The following is a 22,787-nucleotide window of genomic DNA, read 5'->3' as shown; positions in this document are numbered from 1 at the left end:
GTCTCCAAGATATAGCATATGAGTATGAGTATGATGATGATGATGATGATGATATTGAATTTTATTGTCAGAGTGGCAGAATGCATGTTTAAAGCTTGTGCGCCAGCTGCGCCCGTACCTTGGGAAGTCTGACTTGGCCACGGTAGTCCACGCTCTGGTTACATCCCGTCTAGACTACTGCAACGCTCTCTACGTGGGGTTGCCCTTGAAGACGGCTCGGAAGCTTCAACTAGTCCAACGTGCGGCAGCCATGATTCTAACAGGAGCGGAACGCAGGGAGCACACAACCCCCCTGTTGTACCAGCTCCACTGGCTACCGATCTGCTACCGGGCTCAATTCAAAGTGCTGGCGTTGGCCTATAAAGCCTTAAACGGTTCCGGCCCAAGTTACCTATCCGACCGCATCTTGGCCTATGAACCCACCAGGACTTTGAGATCTTCCGGGGAGGCCCTGCTCTCGATCCCGCCTGCTTCACAAGCATGGCTGGTGGGGACGAGAGATAGGGCCTTCTCGGTGGTGGCTCCTCGGCTGTGGAATGCCCTTCCCACAGACATTAGACTAGCACCATCTCTCATGGCATTCTGCAAAAAAGTGAAGACCTGGTTGTTTGAGCAGGCGTTCGAAGAATTAGTGCAATGAAATGTAATGACATAGGAATGGAACAATGGATGACGAATCCGGATCATGTCCTTAGTGATGAGACGCTAGTGAATGGTTTTTGTAGTAATTGTTTACTAAGTGTGTAATGTGTTGTTGTTTTTATATTGGAGCATTGAATTTCTGCTGTTCTTTGTTGTGAACCGCTGAGTCGCCTTCGGGCTGAGAACAGCGGTATATAAGTAGAGTAAATAAATAAATAAAAGTTTTTCATTTTAGAAACAATGTTAAATGAAATCTGGTTAGAAGGATCACACTGCTCCATTTTTCATTCCCATATAGAGGTGTTGGTTAGGAACATTTTGCCTAGCTACACCAAGCTTTTGGATTTCTGATTATGACTGTGTTTTTTCCCCTCTGGGATAGTAATCATTTATTATAGAAGAAAACTGAAACAATGGCATTAAAATTAACGGTGACCTTTTTCATAGAGAAGTGGTGATTCAGTTCTTACTACAAATAAATTCATTGGCTAAAGCCAATAAAACCTGATCTCAAAAATTATTCTAAATTTCTTGCTGACAAACGGAATGCATGCCTATCTGTGCATAGTGTACATAAAATAAATGAAACTTTTCTTTCCATAGTGGACACTCATGCAACTATTTTATCTGACAGCACATCAGTTTCTGTTGCCCTGATATCCTGTATGGGCCCATTTAGCGACTGAACTGGAATTTGAGTTTAAAGACCTCTTCACATTATCTTATTTTTAGTGGCTGGATAGTATTTTTGGTCTTTGGCCATGGAACCCAATAGCTCCCATAACACCCCAGATAACTTCTTCCGGGGTGGCTTTGTGGTTGAAGTGCTGCTGCCACTGAAAAAATGTTGACAGTGGACAATGGCAGGCTCCCTGTCTTTCCATAAAGAAAGATTGGTCAAGCTGCTGAAAAAGGCTTCCCACTATGTGAGGAGGCGGGGGGAAGCCAAGATGGAATGGGGTGTGGGGTGGCAGGTCCCCATGTTCTCTGCGCAACTGCCACCAGGACATGGCAATTCTCTCTGATTTTGGTGGCATGTCTGCTAACAAGGTCCTATATCCATCTGTTTAAAAAGGCTTGTCAAGGGGAAAAGGAAGGTAGCTATTGTTAAGACCGTATCAGTCTACTTCAAGATCTTTTTTTAACTTTCAGCCTGTTAGTCAGCCTAGCATACAAAACTAAAGATCGGAGTGAATACTTAAACACCGACATTTTAAGGAAAACTTTATAATGTAAACATATCAATGGAAGCACACACATCAAAAGCTACCAAAGAAGAAGAATGTAGTGAAATGAGCTATCATTCACAAAACCCTATGAATTTCTTAGTATGTAAGGTGCCCATGAGTTTGTTGGAAAAGACTTTTTTTTCCTTTAAAAGGTTAGATTCCCTCTCCTATTTTTAAATATTACCTATATATTTTGAAAAATTTAGTAACAGATATTTTGTATTCTTTTCTAAAGTTTAATCACCACTTAGGTAGCACTGTAAGCAATTACTTTTTAAAAAGCATCACCATACAGAATATATTGCATATAATTAATTCAATGACTATCAGGCCTATAAAGATTAAATAAGAAGAGAAAGAAATATCATTAAAAAAAACAGCTACAGTCTAAAACTTAACTAAGCCAAGTGGATCCAGTGAACAATCCTAATTAAAGTGCCTGATACAAACAAAGCTTGGGCTAAAAGCACTAAAAACAATTGAACACTTATTTTATTAATCTAATGAATCATGTATCATATCATTACAGTTTTGTATATATCATTAATTTCATTCCTTTCGCTTAAGCCTTTTATTGGGATTACTTCAGTTATTAGTTGGTCTAATGTATTGGTTACCTCTAAATCTCACTCTACAATCTCTTCTTATCTTGTTGCATAAACCCTTGCGTGTTATTCAAATTGCTTCATTTATTATGATAGCTTCCCCATGTAAATTGTGCTGACTGCTCGCCCTTGCATAGTCCTCATTAGACTAATGAAAACCTTCAAACGAAAAAAACTAAACAACCTGCCAAATAAAGGTCTGAGGTTATTATGAAAATTACAACTCTGGGAGCTGGGAGAAGCTCTGTTCATTAATTCATGCTCAGCAAATTGCTAACTAATTTAGTTGCACTCCTCTGCATTAATGGATTATTTTATAAAAATGTTTTCCACAGCCCAAGACCTTTGGTGCATGCTTTTGAGAGGCTTGAATTCTAATCAACCTTAACAGTAAATTAGGAATGTAATATCTAAATAATAATTGGGATGGCATATGGAGGAAAATAGTGTTTAAAATCCCATGAAAGGTACTTTTAGTTTTCAGCTTCATATGTCAATTTCACTGTAGTTAAAACAATTGTACTTGTTTAATATTCTGAAAGAGTTCCATAAGATACCAGTAGAAAAGGCCATCCAAAATGTTTCAGGAAGTTTCAATTGGAGGATCCAAAAAAATGCCTGGTTATCTGGTGCAAAACGCATCTGTGTAAACACAGAGGGAAAAAAAACCCATCAATTGAAAGTGCTATCTTTTAAAGTAAACTTTTCAGGGAAAATGAAACTCTTTTTTAAATGGATCTTGAAAGAGGTTTTGGGTGAAACTGAACCACACATAGGGCAAATTATTTGTCTTTGCAACTATATTTTATTATTCTAAACCACTGACCCAGAAATGTTGCACTGTGGATTAACATACAAAAGTTTGTTCTGTTACCTGTGGTGAAACTATCGCATTGACTTTTCCTGAAAGAAAAAGGTCTGGAACAATGCAGTGCATCATTCCAAGTTGACAGAGAGACTTAAAACTGCTCTAAGCATGAGAGGCTAGGGAGCTATTAGTGTAGTCCTTAACTGGTAACAGTATTTAGCCAAGGGAAAAAGGACTGTGCGTGTAAAATGCAAGTAAGAAAGGATGGGAAAGGAGTATAAACTTGAGAGAATTTTAAGACAGAATCTGTCTAGTGGAATACTATTAATGGAACAGGGAATTTTCTAACAAACCATTTTAAAAAGGTAACATTGCTTATGGTACAAAAATGAATCCTCAGGGAATCTACTCAATTGCTGTGTAGTGCAATTATATTGGCTTTATTTTGCAATTAAAAGTCTTTAGAACTTATAAAAATGTAGTCATTCCGTACAGTGAAATCTACAATTCCGTACAGTTTTGTCACATGAAGTTTTACTCAGATGTCACGGGATGTAGTCACAAAACCATTCATCCAGTTGATTGCTTCTCTCATCACAGCTTAGGAATCAGGCTCATCAAAGGAGTATGCATCCTGCTTTTGGACATATCACCAACTATGTTAATGAGCAGTACATTGAGGACTTGTAAGAAACCCCATCCTAACAAGAATCTGAAGAGAAATAAGTTATATAAAGAAATTAATTGATAATTTTGCATGAGACTACTAAAATTATCGTTTAACTAGACAGAAATATCTTCTCCTTGTAGATGTGCACACTCTGAAAGTATATGATTAATTTAAGAATGGGATAATCTGAATTTCCATGCTTTGCGAGAATGAGAGTATATTTTTAACAATATCTTTTTGCTTTAACCTAATCTTCCTGTTTTTCTTAATGTAGGAAGTCCTAAAACAAAACCCAGAACTTCATAGTGGCTAGAGTCATAGCAATACAGAAAACAAACAATCAACAAGAACATAACAACTTGGGACTTACAAGGCAGACCAGCTTATTTCAATCAGTTCAATGAAGATCTCAAAGAAAATCATATTCACTCAGAAATAAGCTATAGCCATTTAAGTTTGTTTCCTTAAAAAAGACAGGTCCTCAAACTAACAGGTATCATGAGTCCATACACACACAAACACAATATGGTCATATCCTGCTCAAGATTTTCTCCTGGGAAGCAAAGTGAAGGACACTTTTTCAACAAATGCTAGCCTTACCTGAAGTTACCTGAAGTTGATGGGTGCTTAGAAAATCACAATTTCCATAATTTCCATTCTATGCTGTCCACTTGGGTAAATGGCACAATGTACCTTTAATGTGTTGTGAACCCTGACAGAATGTCTGTGTGTGGGCTCCAAAATTTCCCCTAAGCATCACATTCAAGTATTAAAACTCTTTTTGGAAAAATCCACTCTACCTAAGGAAGGTAGATGGTTAGGAAAAATCACTACTTTCATTATATAATTGCCTATCTACAGTGTCCATTTGGAAAAATGGTACAAATAGACAAAATACCGTGAGAGAAAACTGAAGTATCACTAAATTATAACTATAATAAAAATCTTAAGGGAGGAGGGACACCACAACACCTACCATTATTCCCTATGGGTCGAGGGTAGCAGGAAAACCTGCAATCAGCCATAAACATATGGTGGCTAATGCCCACCAATATCCACCTTTATCTAAATGCAACTTTAGCTTTTGTGACAATGTGAATTGTCTTCCATGATGTGATGAAACTCTATCAACAACATGATTCTCAAGAATGGATAACACAAACTTCTAAAAAATAATTTCATGGGACATAACTCTAACAAACATTTCTAAATTCAATGGAAGTATGGATCAGCTATCTGATTGGGAAACCAATATACCAAGAAAAGGAATGTAGAGAATAAATGAATGGAATCAAAATCTTTTCGTAATGTACTGAAAATATTAGCATAACGATTTCTACTGACTGGTCTTCACATATCCAACAAGAAAAGCAATGCTGTATAAATGACTCATGAAAGTCAGCAAGTTATATATGAGTAAACTTTAAACCATGGCATGCTTCATATGTCCCAGAAAGCTAGAACTGCTCAATATTCTGCCTTAAAATGAAAGAGCCAAAGTACTTAGGCATGTTGGTCAATTGCTCCTATTTGACTTCACCTGTAACTTTAACTAACCAGGCAATCTCCATTCATGGTTTACTGTTACATCCAAATAGTAATTGTTGCTCTTCTAACAAAAAGAACCCAGAGGAATAACAAAAAAAAATCGAACAGGGAATATGACAGTTTAGGAAGAGCCATATATATTAAGAGAGAACTTGGTTGATTGATTTTCTCCATTTTAGTGGGGGGAGAAATGTTGTACACATATGGTTTGTGTAAATAAAGGCAATTTCCTTCAATTTTAAAAATCAAGATCTGTGATGGTGCATCTGATATTGTTAATGTATAGAAATTTAGCATAAGTTGTCAAGAAAATTCTATTGAAGGGAAAAACACCTATGGAAAATTTCTATGATTTTAAGTATCAATTATGAACTTGGTGAATGTATCTTTCTGACAACCGAAAAGATCACATAGTTTTAGGCTAAAGACATCCTTCTTATTAGAAGTAGATAAAATATTTAGTTTAAACTGAAGACTGACATTCAGGATTTCTTTATAATTGCTGGAAATCTAAAAAATATAAATGGACGAGGACAGCTTTCTTGCTGTTATTTTTTAAAAATATGATGTCCAGCTAAGCAGGATAACCCTATGAAAATATATACAAGGGGACAAAATGCATAGGCCAAATACTATAAGCATTCTTTTATTAGAGATCTGCAAGAACTATCTTGTTAGAAATTATTTCTAACACCGTATGACTTCAATCTTGAGTATTTTAAAACATTTTCTGAAATAAATGTAGAGGAAATTGAACATAATTGTCCTGATAGTAACTGGTGCCTAATACGAAAACCTTTTCCACAGTCTGTGCTATAATTCCATCTTTAATTTTTGCAACACTCAAAACAGAATAGAGTGAATGATATAAAGGACAAAGGATGTGTATCGTAAAAATGATTTGAGAGCAATGCAGAGGTTTCCATAATTTCCACTTGGTTTTGGAGCAGGTTCATGGAACCTTCACTTCCAATGGAATATACCACAAGGATATTAGCATGTCATAGGCAGCCAACCTACACTATTCAGTTAAGTCATCATCACTGGAAGTTTCCCGGGCAAGATTTGTACAGATAGTTGAAAATAAGAGGAAAAGATGTAGGTAGTTTGTGAATTTTGTATATATACACTATTCCTGTGGTTCTCAACCTGTGGGCCACCAGATGTTTTGGCTTTCAACTCCCAGAAACCCTAACAGCTGGTCAACTGGCTGGAATTTCTGGGAGTTATAGGCTAAAACACCTGCGGACCTACAGGTTGAGATCCACTGCACTATTCCAACATGTCAGAACTCCTTGAATTCACATTCTCCCAAGCAGCAGGAGTTGATCACATGGTAAAGATATAATTTCTTTGTTGAAAGAGGAAATCCAGTCATTTAAACTCTTGGGGAAAGAAATCTCAACCAATGGCCAAGCTCCTCATAGTACTTAACACATACTAGTATGATTGATAGTTTGGTACTGCATTATGGTATCTCAAAATCTCTCTCCCAGGTTGGCTACCACATCTTTTCTAATAGTAAAGAGATATGAAACAATGTCTTCCTTTTATGAGACGGAGAAACACAAAAAAGCGAAACATACTTGATTTAATGCAACTGAACACAAATATCTGTAAAACTACTTAAACATCAACTATCTATATCTATTTCTGATTCCATATAGCTGGACAAAAACATGTTTACAATTATTAAAAAAAATTAGGGTTTACCAAAAGTTTTACCATGTCTTGAATTATTAATGTGGCTATTGCCTTAAAATCCTTTCAACTTTTTAAATATACTGCAGATTGGATATTAACATTTTTCTGCAACTTAGAATACTTGAATTAAAAAAGGTAGGAGGAGTGTGAACCACAGCTTTTCTAACTGCTCAAAGTTGCAATTATTAAAAGTCATTTTAACTCCAATTGATGGATTAGCATACGTGTGTCTTGGAAGAAAACAGAGTTATGTGCAAATGCTTAATGACTAATGTTAAAAATTTCTGTCCCCCCCCCCCCCCCCGAACCATAGATAAGTGATACAGCCAAGGCATTTTCCATCCTAAGAATATAAATGCCTGCATCTATTTGGTTTGCATTCATTTCTCCACCTGTAATAATGATTAATGATTTTGAATGATTAAAGGTGGTCAGAAATGAAATTGCATATCTGAACTGTAGGTCCATAATGATGCAAACAGATAATTACAATCTCTGCAAATATCAGTAAGTGGAATTGCTTGTTTTAATACAGGTAAGTTTGGCTAAAAGTTACAGGGCTGGCTCAGGAGATATGATAAATGCAGTCATGACAGAAAACAATTTTTAATTTAGTATATGCTATAAATCTAGATAACCCATGAATATTTACAACCAATTCAGAAAGCAGAGATGGAGGTATGTTGGGGGGGGGGGGGGAGAGGAAAGGGACAAAAGAAGGCTGTGACCTAAAAAATGGCTGCTTCAGAAAAGACTCTCTACACTCCCGATAGCAATAGGTCCCACCAGGAGGTAGGTTCATTACTGCAAAGCAATATACATTTGGGATACTTCTAGGAATTTTCACCAACTTCCATTTTGAAAACAGAGACCATGTAAAATGTATAACTATTTCACACTAGGATTTCAATGGGATGGAGTATAGATATACTATAAGCCTCAACAGGCTTAAACAGAAACATTTTCTAAAAAATTTACATCCTGTCTGTTTGTATCAGACTCTCAGCATGGAAAACATTTGCGGGGTCTAAGTGGGGGGCACACAAGGAGCCATAACAGGTTGTGTGAGCAATGAACCAAAATTAATGATTTGTATAAAAGAAATGTTGTTCCCATTAATTTTTACTGTAATCTTATTAAAGACACCACCTGTCCAGAATGGAGGTGTCCAGATTTTAATTCATTTTCCCTATCTCATAGTAGATGCGCAGGATAGAGCTGGGAACCTTTTGTACCTATTAAACTATGCCACAAAATATGTCCACTTTTTAAATCTTTACTGCTTTAGCTATTATATACAGATGTATTGCAGCTCTTGCTATTATGGATTTGTCCTGCATTGCTACCAAGCTGTTGCCTTTGAGTTCAGCCTCATTATCTCTCAGTTCTACGAGAGTTGCTTAAAATCTATATGTCATGTACACAAAATTATAGCCTCCTTCAAATGTGTTTCTGTAATTTAAAAAATAATAATAAGAGAAGCTGTTAATGTTTCCTTTTCAGAAATACGGAGCTTCACAAGTCTGTCTAAATCCTATTGAGAAGGTGGTATAATCAATAGAAATACTAATACACCTTCATCTATCTCATATATTTTCAGTCAGATGGCTGATTAAATTTAAAATAAATTACATCATATCCGCCTGTCTAATTTTAGACTATTAATAGTTATAAGAGCTAAGCAATTTAGCCTCTCTTCCTTCCCGACACATGGCCATCAACTGTTATCTCACTGTGGTTGACTTTAAGTGACTGTTTCTTTGATCAACTACAGACATGCATCAATTACATCAAATAAACTTCTCAAGAAAATATTCCTCAAGCACAGAACACTAATATTTTCCCTCTCTAGCAACATTATTCAATAATATGGACAATTTTCCTACTATTAAAATAATGAATATACTACATGAATTTGTACACCCACAAAACAAAGGAAATTACATTATTTTGTTGAATTATGTTATTTTGCAATGTGTCCCTCTTCCATGAATGTTTCCATTAATGCTTTAGAGCATTCCCAGCAACGCTTGATTATTAATGTCTGTGCAATGATACTTGTCCCTTTCAAATAATAATAATAATAATAATAATAATAATAATAATAATAATAATAATAAACAATTCCAGACAACTGCTACCTTTCTCCATGTGCATTCTTTTTGACTCATGTCCACTGTCATGGCCGGCCAGATCTCCTTCTTTTGGACCAGGTAGGACATTTGGTGATAAACCCATCAACATCTGGTTCATGGATAAACCATTCTGATGGACGGCTGCTAGCACCATAGAGAGAAGACAAATGACAAAAAGAAGAAAAATTGCTAATTAATTTTATAAAAGCCTTTTTATAGAAAGATGAGATTCTCCCTAGCCAGAAGGGTATTCATGGGGGAAGTGGGGGAGGAATGAGGACATCACTCTGTCCTTTTCATTAAAATTTCCTTGTTTTTTTTCTTGCCTTCAAATCCTCCCAATGTATGGTGATCCTAAAGCAAACTGATCACAAGGTTTTCTGAGGTTGACTGTGTGAATCACTCTAGGTCACCCAATGGGTTTCCATGGCCAAGTGGGGAACTGAAGCTTGGTCTCTAGAGTCGTACTCCAGCAGTCCACAGATTTCTAGCATTGCAACACCTTAAAACCTAAGTTGTGTATTTAGTAATATAGGGTAAGCAAGAAAAAAAGGCAGGCAAAGTTACCAAGGGAATGTTAATGCAGCAGAGGCTTAATCACAATGTCTTTGCAGAAAGGGGCATGGTTTAGTTCTCTAAGCATTGGACTATGTCAATCAGAGCAATGGTCTTTTCAGTATTTTTGACCAGAAGCTGTGGCACTGAAAACAAGCAAATATATACATACAAATCAGAACCATCTTTTCTTATGATATTAAGTAAGGATGAGGGTAATACCCCATTATGCATATACACAAACAAAACAAGATTAAGATACTCTATGAAAGGTAATGAAAACTATTAGTTGATGCTAGGGGGTGTTTGGTTATCTATTATTTTCTGCCAAGGTAGGAATTTCACTCTAAATATTACTACTAAGATCCTAGGAGAGTCAAAAAGCACCAAAGCTCCATTGACGCTCTTTTGGATAACTATGTACATATATGATAGAGAGTCTTATTAAAGTCATAGAATAATGACTGAAAGCTGTTCTTTTGTAGAATTTGAAAAGCACTACCATTTCTTTTTGGAAAAAAATGGAAATAAATTAAACTATCACTGATAATATTTAGATATTAGTAAACACACCGCAGAAGATGGTTAGGTTACTTACCTGTAACTGTATTTCTTCGAGTGGTCATCTGTGAATTCACACAATTTGGCAATCTGCGCAGGCATGGAGCATTGTTTGGAACCTTCTAGATCACTAGGCAGAAAAGATTTGACTGTCATTCTGCCCACCATCTCGAGGCTATGTAAGGCCTGGTTACCGACAAAACCCCTCAGTTCCTAGGCCACAGTTGCAGCCCATATTGAGATCTGAAGTGGCATGACTGCTGCGTGGGGAGGATGGGCAGAACTGTGTGAATTCATAGACAACCACTCAAAGAAATACAGTTACAGGCAAGCAACCTGTCCTTCTTATTTGAGGTCTCTGTAAATCACACAATTGGGTGACTAGCAAGCATAAGTTATTGGAGGCAGAAGTCATGAAACACAACAGACCATCGCCTACAAAATCAACAAGGTTTATTCACCTTGAATGGTGTACCTATAACAAGAAAACTTATGAAAACAGTCCTATGAAAGGATGTGGAATGTACCACACGACACATGTACAACTACCAAGATTTGAGTTCAAAAGGTATACATAACTATGCTTTTGTAAAGTTGTACAAAATATTTTTTTGAAAAATGTCATCTAACTCTTTCCATTAATTGGAGTACATTATTCGACATAAATATTTAATGAGCTTCACACAAAGCATGATCATACATTCAGATAAGATAAACTTGTACAATCAGGATAGCCATTCAATACTTTCAGTAAATCTGCCCAGAAAATAAACACAAAAATAACCCTGAAACTGTGTCAAAGAGACAAGGGGATATGATACATGATAATAAAACAGAGCAACCCAGGGAAGTATCTTTCAGCAATCAAGAAAGCAGCAAATCCCCATCGATGGAACTAACTGCTCATGCCAGGAAATCATACTCTTGAGCACCTTTTTGTGGTGTTGAGGAAACATCAGGGATGCCTGGTCCAAGCATCAATGGTGTGGTGCATGTCCAGCTGAACATGACCTCGGTTGAGATGTGGGCCTGGTTTGTACCAAATCGATCTCGTAGTTGGTCAGAGGCATAGGTGGGAGAGCCCTGATCACTTCCATGGGAGCTTCAACCTCTTCACCCTCAGAGTATGGCTCACCAGTGTCAGGCCTTCCTTCCAGAGACAAGGTGGGAGGAATTGCTTCAGGGGTTGCCCTTTGGGCCCCTAGTAACTCAGCTGTTAGGACTGGTGTTTCAGCATGAGATTGACTTTTACCTTTTTTAGCCTTTTTTTGGCATTTTTCTTTCTGGCCTCTGCTTTGTAAGCCTTCCCCAGTGTCGGGAGTTTCTTTGGTGAAGGAGTGGACTCCTTGGATTCATCTTCTTCAAATGAGAAGCAGCCACTTTATCTGTAGTGGCTTCATGGCAGTCTTCATTGAAGCTCTTGAAGGAGGCACAGGTTTCCCCAAAGTGGATGTGGGGACTGATGTTGAGGAGTCAACATCTGACTGCTTCGACCCAGTCTGGGACTCCGAGATTGAAGTAGAAGCCCAAGCAGAGGAGGAAGGTGAGATGGCCTGTTGGTACAGGTTCTCTTGCTTCCCAAATCTTCCTCATCTGAGGTGTAAAGACCTGGCAATAAATACATGAGTTGACGGAATGTGCCTCACCTTAGCAAAGAATGCCCATCCTTGTCAGGGAATTTACTTGAACACTGCTCACACCACTTGAAGTGGGTTATGGAGGCCATACTGGACTAGGCCATAAGCACTGTATGCACAGAGCAAAATGACTCAAAAGCAGGAGTCATCACAACACAAGACTGGAACAAAGAAAGTTCTTACCCGAGAATAAAGCAGTCCAAATTGTTGAAAAACAGGCAAAATCTCAAGAATCGACAAGCTCGATTAGAGAAGGTTCTTGAACTGGCTGCAGTGCAGACAAAAGGAACCAAAGTGTTTTGGCAGCAACCGGGCCTTATATAGCCTTGGGATGGTGGGCAGGGTTACCGCTAAAACCTTTCTGCCTAATTATCTAGAAGGTTCCGAACAGTGCTCTGATTACCCTAATTGTGTGATTCACAGAGACCACAAAGAAGAAACATTTTAATTTCCAACTGATTCTTGTGTTTACCTATATTAAGGAAAATATGTCAGCAGGAAAGAGTAACATTCTTATTCTTCCTAAAAGAAAAGAAACAACATCCAGCAGATGATATTTTCAGATAGGGGAATCTGAAATAGTTAAATTTAGATTCACAGCTAGGCATGGCACAAGTAGAAGTAGTCCATTATCAAATAAAGTGAGAACAAGTTTACCAAAATCCATGGGAAAATATACCAAGAATAATATACGGGTTTATACTAAAGTTCGATTCTTTCAAAATGTTCTAGTCCATATATATATGAATCAATCAACTTACAAAACAAATACAGAAGTCTTTTAAACACAAAAAATGTCTTCTGCTTTCCTTCTTCTTTTGTTTGCAATGGAGAGAAATTAGTAAATCATGTTCAAACATCTGACAGTATACAGTGTATATGCCCAATAGATTGTATTTGGCTTCCATGGGTGCAAGCTAATTAGTCTGAATTTGTGATAACAATAAAAAAAACCAAAATAAAATTCTTTCAGACAACAGAGATTTCTGTTTCAGATGTTTGTGTTGAATGCACTTATACACACCACTTGAGGTAAAAAGAGAAATGTGATGACACTGTAATACAATTTGAGTATTGATTTATTTAAATTGCAAAGGATCAGAAGTATTTAGATTTTGGGTTTTTAAATGATTTTATAATATTTGATATATTGTATTTTCATATACATACATCTTGGAGATGGGATCCAAGTGTAAACATGACATTCATTTATGTTTCATATACACCTTGAAAGCAATTTCATACCATGTTTTTAGTAATTTTGTGCAACCCCCCCCCCCCCCAAACAAATTATGTCACTATTTTAACCACCCACATTAACTATTTTAGGTGTTCTTTAGTATTTTGTATTAATGGATATGGATGATTCAACCTGTATCCATGTATTTGTTTCAGGTTTATTTAAGAAGCTGTCCTGCTTCTATCAGTTAATTCATTCTAAGTGTTAAAAGAAAATACGCTGTGACCTACGGATTCTGTCTGAAGAGCTTTCAGTTCGTGCAGGAGAACTGGACACGCTGCTACTACGATGCGATGACGGGTGACTTCCAGGCCGCCGACCTTCTTCAAGGGATGGAGCAGGGGAAGGGCTGTCTGGAACTCGTTCCTGCACATCACCAAAACATATCAACAAAAAGCAACAGAACCCAATGTAAAACATTGCTACTTGTTATTTTTATACATCAGAATGACAAACCTGAAACTAGCTCTGCTATATTATACCTATATATTAGAATCCGGAGAATGTTTCACAATTGGTCTTTCAGGCCTCAGTTTTCAAACAGCTAGATAGGTACTAGAGATGCAACATGTACACAGTTGGACTATTCTTGAGATCTGCATAAAACATTCAGAGCTAATGCTTAATCAAGTTGAAAGTATGACAAATAACTTAAAAGATTCAATTTATCTAGGGGACAATAACATATGCTTAGGATTAGGTGGTTTATTTTCATTTAATTTTAAACCATTGGTCCCACAGTGGTGTGGGAGCTATTTATTTATGAAGCCATTAACCCTATGTGAGAAATGCAAGAACAGGATAGATGTTTTTCAGAATATTTATTTTCATATTATCAAACAATCAAAAGACAGGTATTTGTGAAATACAAGCCTAGATCAAATTGCAGTCCAAAGAGAGTTGAATCAATGGGATTTACAAAAGGGTTGTAATTTGGCAACTGATTCAGTGGGATTTAGGCCAACCTTTTTAAGTATTTCAAAACTTAAAGCTCTAGAGGGAAATTGGTAGTGTAACCAAAACTCTATTTATGATGTAATTAAAAAAATTAGTGAAATGTATACACCAGGATCTCAACAGCTAAGTATGGAAGTATAAAGCAGATATTTACAGAACCCATGATGTTGACTTCTATTAATATACATAACTGCATACATTGTTTCCCTAGAAATATACACAATTAGATGGTATGTAAACTTTTCATTTAATACATAATTCCACCGTTTGGCCTGCTATCTTTTGAATACCTTCATTAAAAATGAAATCCAGTGAGCATATATGATTTGAATAGAGTTGCATAGTAAATTAATTTCTTTAAAGAGTTTAATTTGTTTATCATATTTATGTATGCCTTTACAGAACAAATTATAATATGGAGACAGCAGAAGATATGCGTACAGCAACACAACACAATTATGACTAAAACAAAGGAGATAATGAGTTTTATTATTGTCTTATAACAAGATGAACCAGGAGGAAGTATATGAGAGAGTGCTTTGTAAACTCAGTTTATCAGTTCATTTGTGAAATACCCTTTAACCTTAATAGAAATGCAACTGAACTAAGCAGAGGTAAGAGTGTAATTAATTTAATTCCTCAAGCCTTTGCTTCATAGTCTTGCCTCATAATTTCTCCAATCAATAATATATAATCTCTTGCAATTTTCTGCCTTTATCAAAAGTAGCTGCAATAATAAATGGAAATGCTAGGAATAAGACATTGGAAATATGTTCTTTCTCTAAAAAGGGCATACTAATAAACTAAAAGCACTGGAGAAAGTCAATATGAGGAAGTCATTCTTTCCACCTTGTCTTTCTGAGGGAAACGGATGGATTTAGTAAAATATTGACTTTTCCTTTAAAAGGACTTCAATAAAAAAATTAAAAAGAAAGTGAATTAAAAGGTATTCAGCTACTTATTCACACATAACTTTTGACAGCTATAATATAACAGATGGACCTAGAGACCTCTATTACAAAGAAGTATAGAAGACATTGAAATCTACTAGTTCTTTTGATTGATGACCAACCCATGGAATAACGAGACCAGGCAGAGAAAGATGAGTTAAATAAGTGCCACTTTGTTTGACCTATAACTTATTTAATTTATACTGAATCTGGAAAGGAGCAAGAGGGGGAGCAACCTGATATGGATCCAGCTGAGACCAGCCCATGACAACCTCCATAGCCTTCCTTTGAGGGCAATCTAACAATTGGGTTGCTCTCATTGGCCACTTAATAGAAAGGAAACCCAGGTGAATGGACTAAGCAGACACTTAGTCCTTATTTGTAGCAGGTAGTGGAGCAGGTAGTATATCATTTCAGTATACTCCCTGGTACATTTTTGGTGAAAGGTAGGGCTCAAGAAATACCTTTTTAGGCCCCTGTACTGGAGGGTGGTGATTCAGAAATACTCAGGACTCTCTAAGTTAGAGGTCCCAGGACTCTATAACTCAGAGTAAAAGCCTCAAGGCTAGACTCCTTCTGGATCACCCCCTTACAATCCAAAGGCCTAAAGGGGCCTTTCCTTAACCCTAACCTAACCATGACTGCTTCCTATGGAATCCTAGGGTTAAGCTGTGGTGAGAAAATATAGCTCTCCAGCTAACAGTGCTAAATATCAGTTCTTAAACAACAAAATCCATGATTCCATAAGAGGTTACCATGACAGTTGAAGTACAATCAGAGCACTACCATTCTGTAGTGTGACTGAAAATCAGGAACAATGCAAATTTGCATTTCCTCACCTGCCCATAGATGATACTCAGCAGCAGTTTGAATGAGCTTCAGTGTGTTCACATACTGAATTTCATAAAAAAACAGCTATATGTGAGCTTTCATTGGAAAGAAGACCTAGAAATGTGAGGGACAGAGTCCTTGCCACTAAATACCCTTAGCTCGACCAGCAACTTTTCAGGTGCCTTTATCATTCTTATCCAAAATGATATAGTACATCTTTTCTGCTCTTCATCCCATAAAACAGCCACACAATAAAGAAAATTATCTTCACAAATATTGTTCTTAAATCTGGAAGTTGGTTAAGAATAAAAAATGAGACAACTAAAAATAATTTCCCTCTATAAAACTGAAAAAAATAAATAAAGCCTAGTTTAAAATCTCTTTCCTTAGTGTCACCAACCATAAAATATTCTTCTTTGAGCGGGAAAGTCTGAAATGCAATTCTTTCCATTGTTTGACTAAATGCACTTAAAATCCCCCCAGCAATCAAGAATCCATCCATCCAAAAGTTGGCATCTATGAAATATAGGCAAAAAGGTACCTGCTGCATGGGAGCTTTAAAGCTTTGGTTGTGATACTCTCTAAAATAAATTTTATCCAATTTTTTTTCAAGAAGACGTTCTTTGAGGTGAATGAAAAATCCCTGGGAAACAGAAGTGCATAACTAAGATATCTGCTGAACTCATGGAGATATTTTCAATTGACTTAAGAAAATTCCAGAATAAATGACTTCTGAAAAAAGACTCATAGGAGGGTCATTAACCCAGTTTCATGCTTTATATGTTCGTATAATTATAAAGTAACATAATGTAAAATACCTGAGTAATAGATTGCTTTTTTTTCATTCAGGCTTCATAATTTTAGAAAAGCATGCCATATTTTCCCAGGCCAAACATAACTGTGTTGGCCACATAATTTTTACTACTAATCTACAGTGATATTTGATCAAGTGATATTTTAAACAGTACACGTCAACTATGAAACTTAATTTGTGACATCTTCTCCTGAAAAGAATGTACCAATATCTTCTACATTTTGACAGACTTTCCTAGCAATGAAATCTTAAAAAGACAACTTTTGAACTTTGGAGGGCTCTATTTTACAAACAAACAAGATACATTAATGTTAAAACTACAGGCATGGAATGAAACTAGTAAACTTCTCAAAGCAAAAGGCACCCACTATTTTTCAATGTAGAAGAATCCACCTTGTGAGAAGGTTTTTTAAAATCCATCATTCTCTAAGGAACTAAAGCACAATTGATGATTAGAGGAAAAAAGCTAGTAATGTGAGCCTTGCCCTGTCGCACATTATATTTTCATTCCAACATTGCATTGCACCATCATACTCTGTGCCACTGCAAAGACACATGGATCAGAAATATGAGTCCCTTCTAAATATTGAAACCTACCTTAATCAGATACAGGACCTGCTGGATATGAGTAGTAACATATCCAATAAGGACTATAACGCATGAAGATTTCTCCTGCTTCTCATGACCTATTTGCTGTTAGACAAGCTTAATTGCCTTTTATCCCATTTATTTATTTATTTACTTTGTTTTCTGTCCCGCCCTCTCTCCTTCATCGAGGAACTCAGAGCAGCTAACATATGGCACAATTCGTTGCCATTCAACTATCCACCTCTTATTCAAATATATAAAATCAATGCATATAAATTTATAATACTCATCTAATAACCAAAATACATTATGAAAACTAACTATAATTAAAATTCAAAATTGCATCCTTCTCATTATGATTAATACTAACAGTAATAATACTGACATAATACATAATACGAAAAGTAGGTACACATGCAGTAATTAAGCACTGCAAAGAAACAATGTTGTTGTACATATTACTACATCAAGATGCTTCTTCTGTAGTGTTTCACAAATATGAAAGTGTAGTTGTGTATAATGTGATACACGGACAAAACAATGTTGATCTAATACTCCAATCACTTGTATAAAGACACTTTTAGTGCAGTGAAATGCAACATGGGTATATCAGTAAAATCTCTCTCATACACGCACAATATGAGATATGCACAGGATTTCATCAAGTTCTTTAGCAGTGTTTCATCAGTATGCACACTGAGCATCAATAACACAGAGAAAGAAAACAAACTCCAGTCCACAGAAGGGCACACTATACAATAACTTTAGTAATGTTTAATGTTTAGGAGATTTTTGTTTTTTTGTTGTCACATTTTAATGTGCCAATCTCTGGAACTAGAGTAAAAAGAAACCAGTATGTTCAAAGTGTTAAAACTGCAAAAAAATGAACATGCTATTGGAGAATCTGGAATGGAAAATCTCCATATCCATTGTGATTTTTATCCTTATCTATTTTATTTGTAAACAATACAGCAATACCAAAAAAATCACACATTATATAACAAGGAATTTGGCAATGGTATGCAAAACCTGAGTTGCCTTCGGGCTGATATGGGTTGGACAGAAATAATGTAAATAAATAAATAATAAAAAGTATTGCTATTCCAGTTTACCAGGCTTGGGTACTAATTTGATTTACACAGCTGTGTGTGTGTGTGTAAATATGTGTGTGTGTGTGTGTGTAAGCAACATGTAAAGCAGCTCCTAAAAACCTGGTAACTCAATATGAATTCCACCACTGAATAATACAATTTATCAGATTTTTTGTGACATTTTGTCATTCAACAAACCAATGGAAAGAAGCACTCTCTAATTTATCATCACACTTCCTATGTTTTCAAAATGTGTAAGCCGTTCAGATAATCAACGGAGCACTATAGGTACTGCACTATGTAATATATTCTATTAGAAATTGGTATTTCAATGTATGCTTCATGGATTTTGCATAGTGCCTGATACTGTTTTATGGCTGTCTTCTGAGTGTTACTACAAACCTGTTATCATCAGCTCTAAGCTATAGCATTTATTTTTGAAATGCTTTTATACTGTTTGTAAATATTTCTGCTCAGGGAAAGCAGAGACTGCTAACAAGCTTGGTTTTCTGAAGCCATGGGCAGGTGATGAAAGGCATCTCCTGCCTAAAGCATTCTTGGGTCACAGCTGTCACACTTGCTGTGATTTACTATTGTCACAGTCTGTTGTCCCTGCTCATTCCTGCGATCTCTTTCCTTCAATTCACAGATCGCAACATTCAATTACAAAAAGGGTATCTAATGTTCATCTCATTTCAGAAAGGGCGCAGATTCATCAGGTGGGGTTATAATGCTTAGCACAACTGCCCCCTTTTCAGGGATGTGTTATGTGCCCTTTCTACTTTATTCTTCATAGCTTGACTTCTGAAAGAGTTAAAAATAGAAAACTAAGATTTGTTTTCTGCGTAATTACAGCCTCTTATCTCTGGAAAATGAAGCACTGCTTAATAGCAGAATGACATCTGAGGTTTAAGTTTAAGGTAACAACTCTGGCTTAGAAGAACTTGGTGCATTGTAGGGAAAGGTCAGCAAGAGATCTGAGTTGGCAAGGCCCTCCAAATCAGCTTTCCTACTGGGTGTCTGTCATTTTAAAGAATTCAAAAGCTGTTGGGAATTAAAGCAGTAAACGTACTTAAATGCCTGTATGGAGAAATAGGCATCTCTTTTCTCCCTGGTGTTGATTTCACACTTTGGTGCAATTCATTATCTCAAATTAATGTCATACTGCATAATCAAGAAGAATAAATCTTGAAAGCTATATGGATGCAATATATAGAAAGCCAGGAAAATTCTCACTGGTTTCGCTTCAACCACAGATATCCAAAGCACAGGTTCTGGAAGCAGAGTTTTGGGCTTTCTAAATTCAAATTTGCTTTGAGACTAGGGATAAGACGAATAGAGCAAATTATGATTTATTTAGTTTAATTGGGTGATTTGTAATTAACATATCATTACTGCCCTTTGGGAATGCCAATCCATAATTCCAATTAATTAAATAATTTAAGTCCCAGTATGCTCCATGGAAAAGATAAGCTCATGTTGAATTCTGTTGCAAAAGAAATCAGCAAATCCTCTTTTACTTTTCCTGTTCATTAGATATTCAAGAACCAAGCTTTACATCTAAGTAAAGGTCAACTTTAGGCTGGAAGGCAGGATCAATTTTTGGTTGTCAAGGGAGAGTTTAATTCCCACCCATACAACCCCAGACCAGAGCTGGAAGTGCTGGCCACACTTGTCACTCTTGCTAAAATTTGTTAAAGTATTTCACTGATATTTAACTATTTACATTAAGTTGCACTCCTTAAGTTGCACTCCAACACTGATACTGGAATGTGAATAGGATGTGTAATGTCCTTTGGTGGAAAAAACAAACAAACTGAAAATGGAATATCCTGAGGAGTATCCACACATGTTTGTGTCCTGGATTCACTGGAAGAATAGAAGTGCTTGCCTTCAGTGGACTTCTTCATTCATACTTTTATCTTTTTTGCCTTCTAGGATTAAGACAGAAAGCACACAATAAAGGATCTGCTTCTTAAGGATCTTGGGTCCACGATCCTTTCAAAGAACATTTTGCTGATGGAAGCTCACATTACGGCAGATCGTATCTCAAAACTAGCTGAAACCCAAATTCCACGTTATATTCATGATGGATTCTATGCCTGTTCTTGTTTTACATAAATAAAGTGTGGGTAATATAGCTCTGGTTGGGATCACTGCATAAAGAGAAGGAAGGTTTAAATCCCTCCCTTCTTTGGAGAAGGAAGTATTAAAGGAAGGAGGTAAACCTCTATGGCCCAACTTGGGTTCTTTCCCCCTTTCCATTAAATTGATAAGGACTTCAGGAAGGAAATATCTAGGATGCTTCCTTTTTGAAGAAAGAAGTAAACATGTAGTAGATGCAGCCACAATCGAGACTGGATGCCCTATTGTTTACCCTTAGTTAAACAAACAAACAAAAATCTGAAATCAGTATACACATTTGATCCTGATTTTTTAGTTGTAAGGCTTCTTGCTCCATTTAATAGAATGCCCATCAAGGATCCGAATATCGCTGATATATCAGAAAGTACCCTTTAAATAGGTTGCTAGGAGTTTTCCAGGTTGTATGGCCATGTTCCAGAAGCATTCTCTCCTGACGTTTCTCCCATATCTACGGCAGGCATCCTCAGAGGTTGTGAGGTCTGTGGGGAATCTGTGGAATGTCCAAGGTGGGAGAAAGAACTCTTGCCTGCTTGAGGCAAGTGTGGATGTTGCAGTTGGCCACCTTGATTAGCACTGAATAGCCTTGCAGCTACAAGGCCTGGCTGATTTTTGCCTGGGGGAATCCTTTGTTGGGAGGTGTTAGTCAGCCTTGATTGTTTCATGTGAGGCATTCCCCTGTTGTTTGAGTGTCCTCTCTATTTACTGTCCTGACAACATATACCTCTTAACTAATCACTCGATCTATGAAAGAGCATTTTCAACTTGCTTACATTTATAAGATTTGGTCTGTCTTTGGTAGATAATTAAATATTAATAGACATTAAGGGTCATGGAAGACAGAGTCTAGTCCCTGAACCTGCGGGGTGATAAGAAGAAAGTTTTCCAAGAGGAATAGTTTAAAACTCTGTTATCCAACTCACCTTTCCATATGGGTACACAAAAAAATCTTACTAGTAAAAGGGCAAAACACAAGCTTTAAAAAAACCATATAAACAGCTTACAAAAATGTTCATTGAAGGCAGAACTTCAAGGGCATCCACAAAAAGCCCAGTTTCTTATTGGTAAGAATTGCTTAAAAAGGTTAAGAAAACACCTGTGAATTGAGACTGAACCTGTCTTTCAACTAGGAAGCAGCATTATGAAAGATATAGAATGCTAGAAGAAAAATACTAGATGTAAAATACTTGGCTCTGCATATGAAGTAGATTCCCTTAACTAGTTATATCATATTTTACGACAGTGGAAATGTAAGCCAAAGAAAGAAAAAGATTACTAGGGGAAAATATTACTACTTTATTCAATATTTGCCCATTTATGGCTTTCTTTCTGTTTGTAAGATAAACAGTTACCTTAATAACAGACGTCTCAACTCTTGAGGGAGGACTCTGTACTTGTGCTGCGGCTGCCATGTTTGCGATGGTGCTAAGGTGGTTCATCTGGCTCATCGCCATTGTGACAGATGCTGGTGGCAAGCTGACAGGAATAAGCGGGTGAGGCATCATCATAAAAGGGAGCTCCAGGCCTTGGGGAAAAAATAAAGCAAAAATGCATTTATGACTTTAAAACACTGAATGTTACCAGCATTTCTGGCACTAAACAAAGGCAATTTAACTACCCACCAGACAATGGTAAAGTTTTACTCAATTGGTCCTTAGCTCACAAGTATTACAATAGTAGGAAAACATACTTTATGCTACTGTTTCTAGTATAATATGCAAGGGAAGAAACTATTACTATCATTGCTCAGTATGGGATTAGCAATCAACCTTGAAAGGTGGTACATTCATTATGGTACAGATGTCCAAATCCAAAGAATAACTAGCTCCCATGAAGTCATCTTCCCATTTTTGTTGGGAGCAGGCCATCATTTTAACATCTGTCTCTAAACACCGGTTAACTAACAGCATTTGAAGAGCACAATGACACCTCCGTTGTATGGAAAACTATCTATGACATTGCCTTGAATTTATGTTTTAATGAAAGTTATATATAATACACCACAGTATCTTCAATAAGATATACATTTTCACTACTTTCATTCAATAACCCCAACAATAGTATTTGTGCCACCGACTTC

At 36.5% G+C, this 22,787-nt stretch overlaps 1 protein-coding gene across 8 annotated transcripts in view; it reads right to left on the bottom strand.

The window, feature by feature from the left end:
* Positions 1 to 22,787, bottom strand: part of DACH1 (dachshund family transcription factor 1) — a 378,332-nt gene that overhangs the window by 99,653 nt on the left and 255,892 nt on the right. For 5 of the 8 annotated variants that reach the window (XM_060769404.2, XM_067466906.1, XM_060769409.2 and 2 more), the window contains 3 exons: positions 22,060 to 22,232; positions 13,565 to 13,700; positions 9,348 to 9,485 (listed from right to left, as the gene is read on the bottom strand). In XM_060769404.2, the coding sequence (XP_060625387.2) occupies positions 9,348 to 9,485; positions 13,565 to 13,700; positions 22,060 to 22,232 (447 nt within the window). The remainder of the gene's footprint in view (positions 1 to 9,347; positions 9,486 to 13,564; positions 13,701 to 22,059; positions 22,233 to 22,787) is intronic. The other 3 variants (XM_060769403.2, XM_060769406.2, XM_060769408.2) reach the window with 1 other exon arrangement.

Source organism: Anolis sagrei, chromosome 3 (assembly GCF_037176765.1).
Source record: "Anolis sagrei isolate rAnoSag1 chromosome 3, rAnoSag1.mat, whole genome shotgun sequence".
NCBI lineage: Eukaryota > Metazoa > Chordata > Lepidosauria > Squamata > Dactyloidae > Anolis > Anolis sagrei.
The sequence above is the reverse complement of the archived record's forward strand: the minus strand, read 5'-3'. Positions and strand labels throughout refer to the sequence as shown.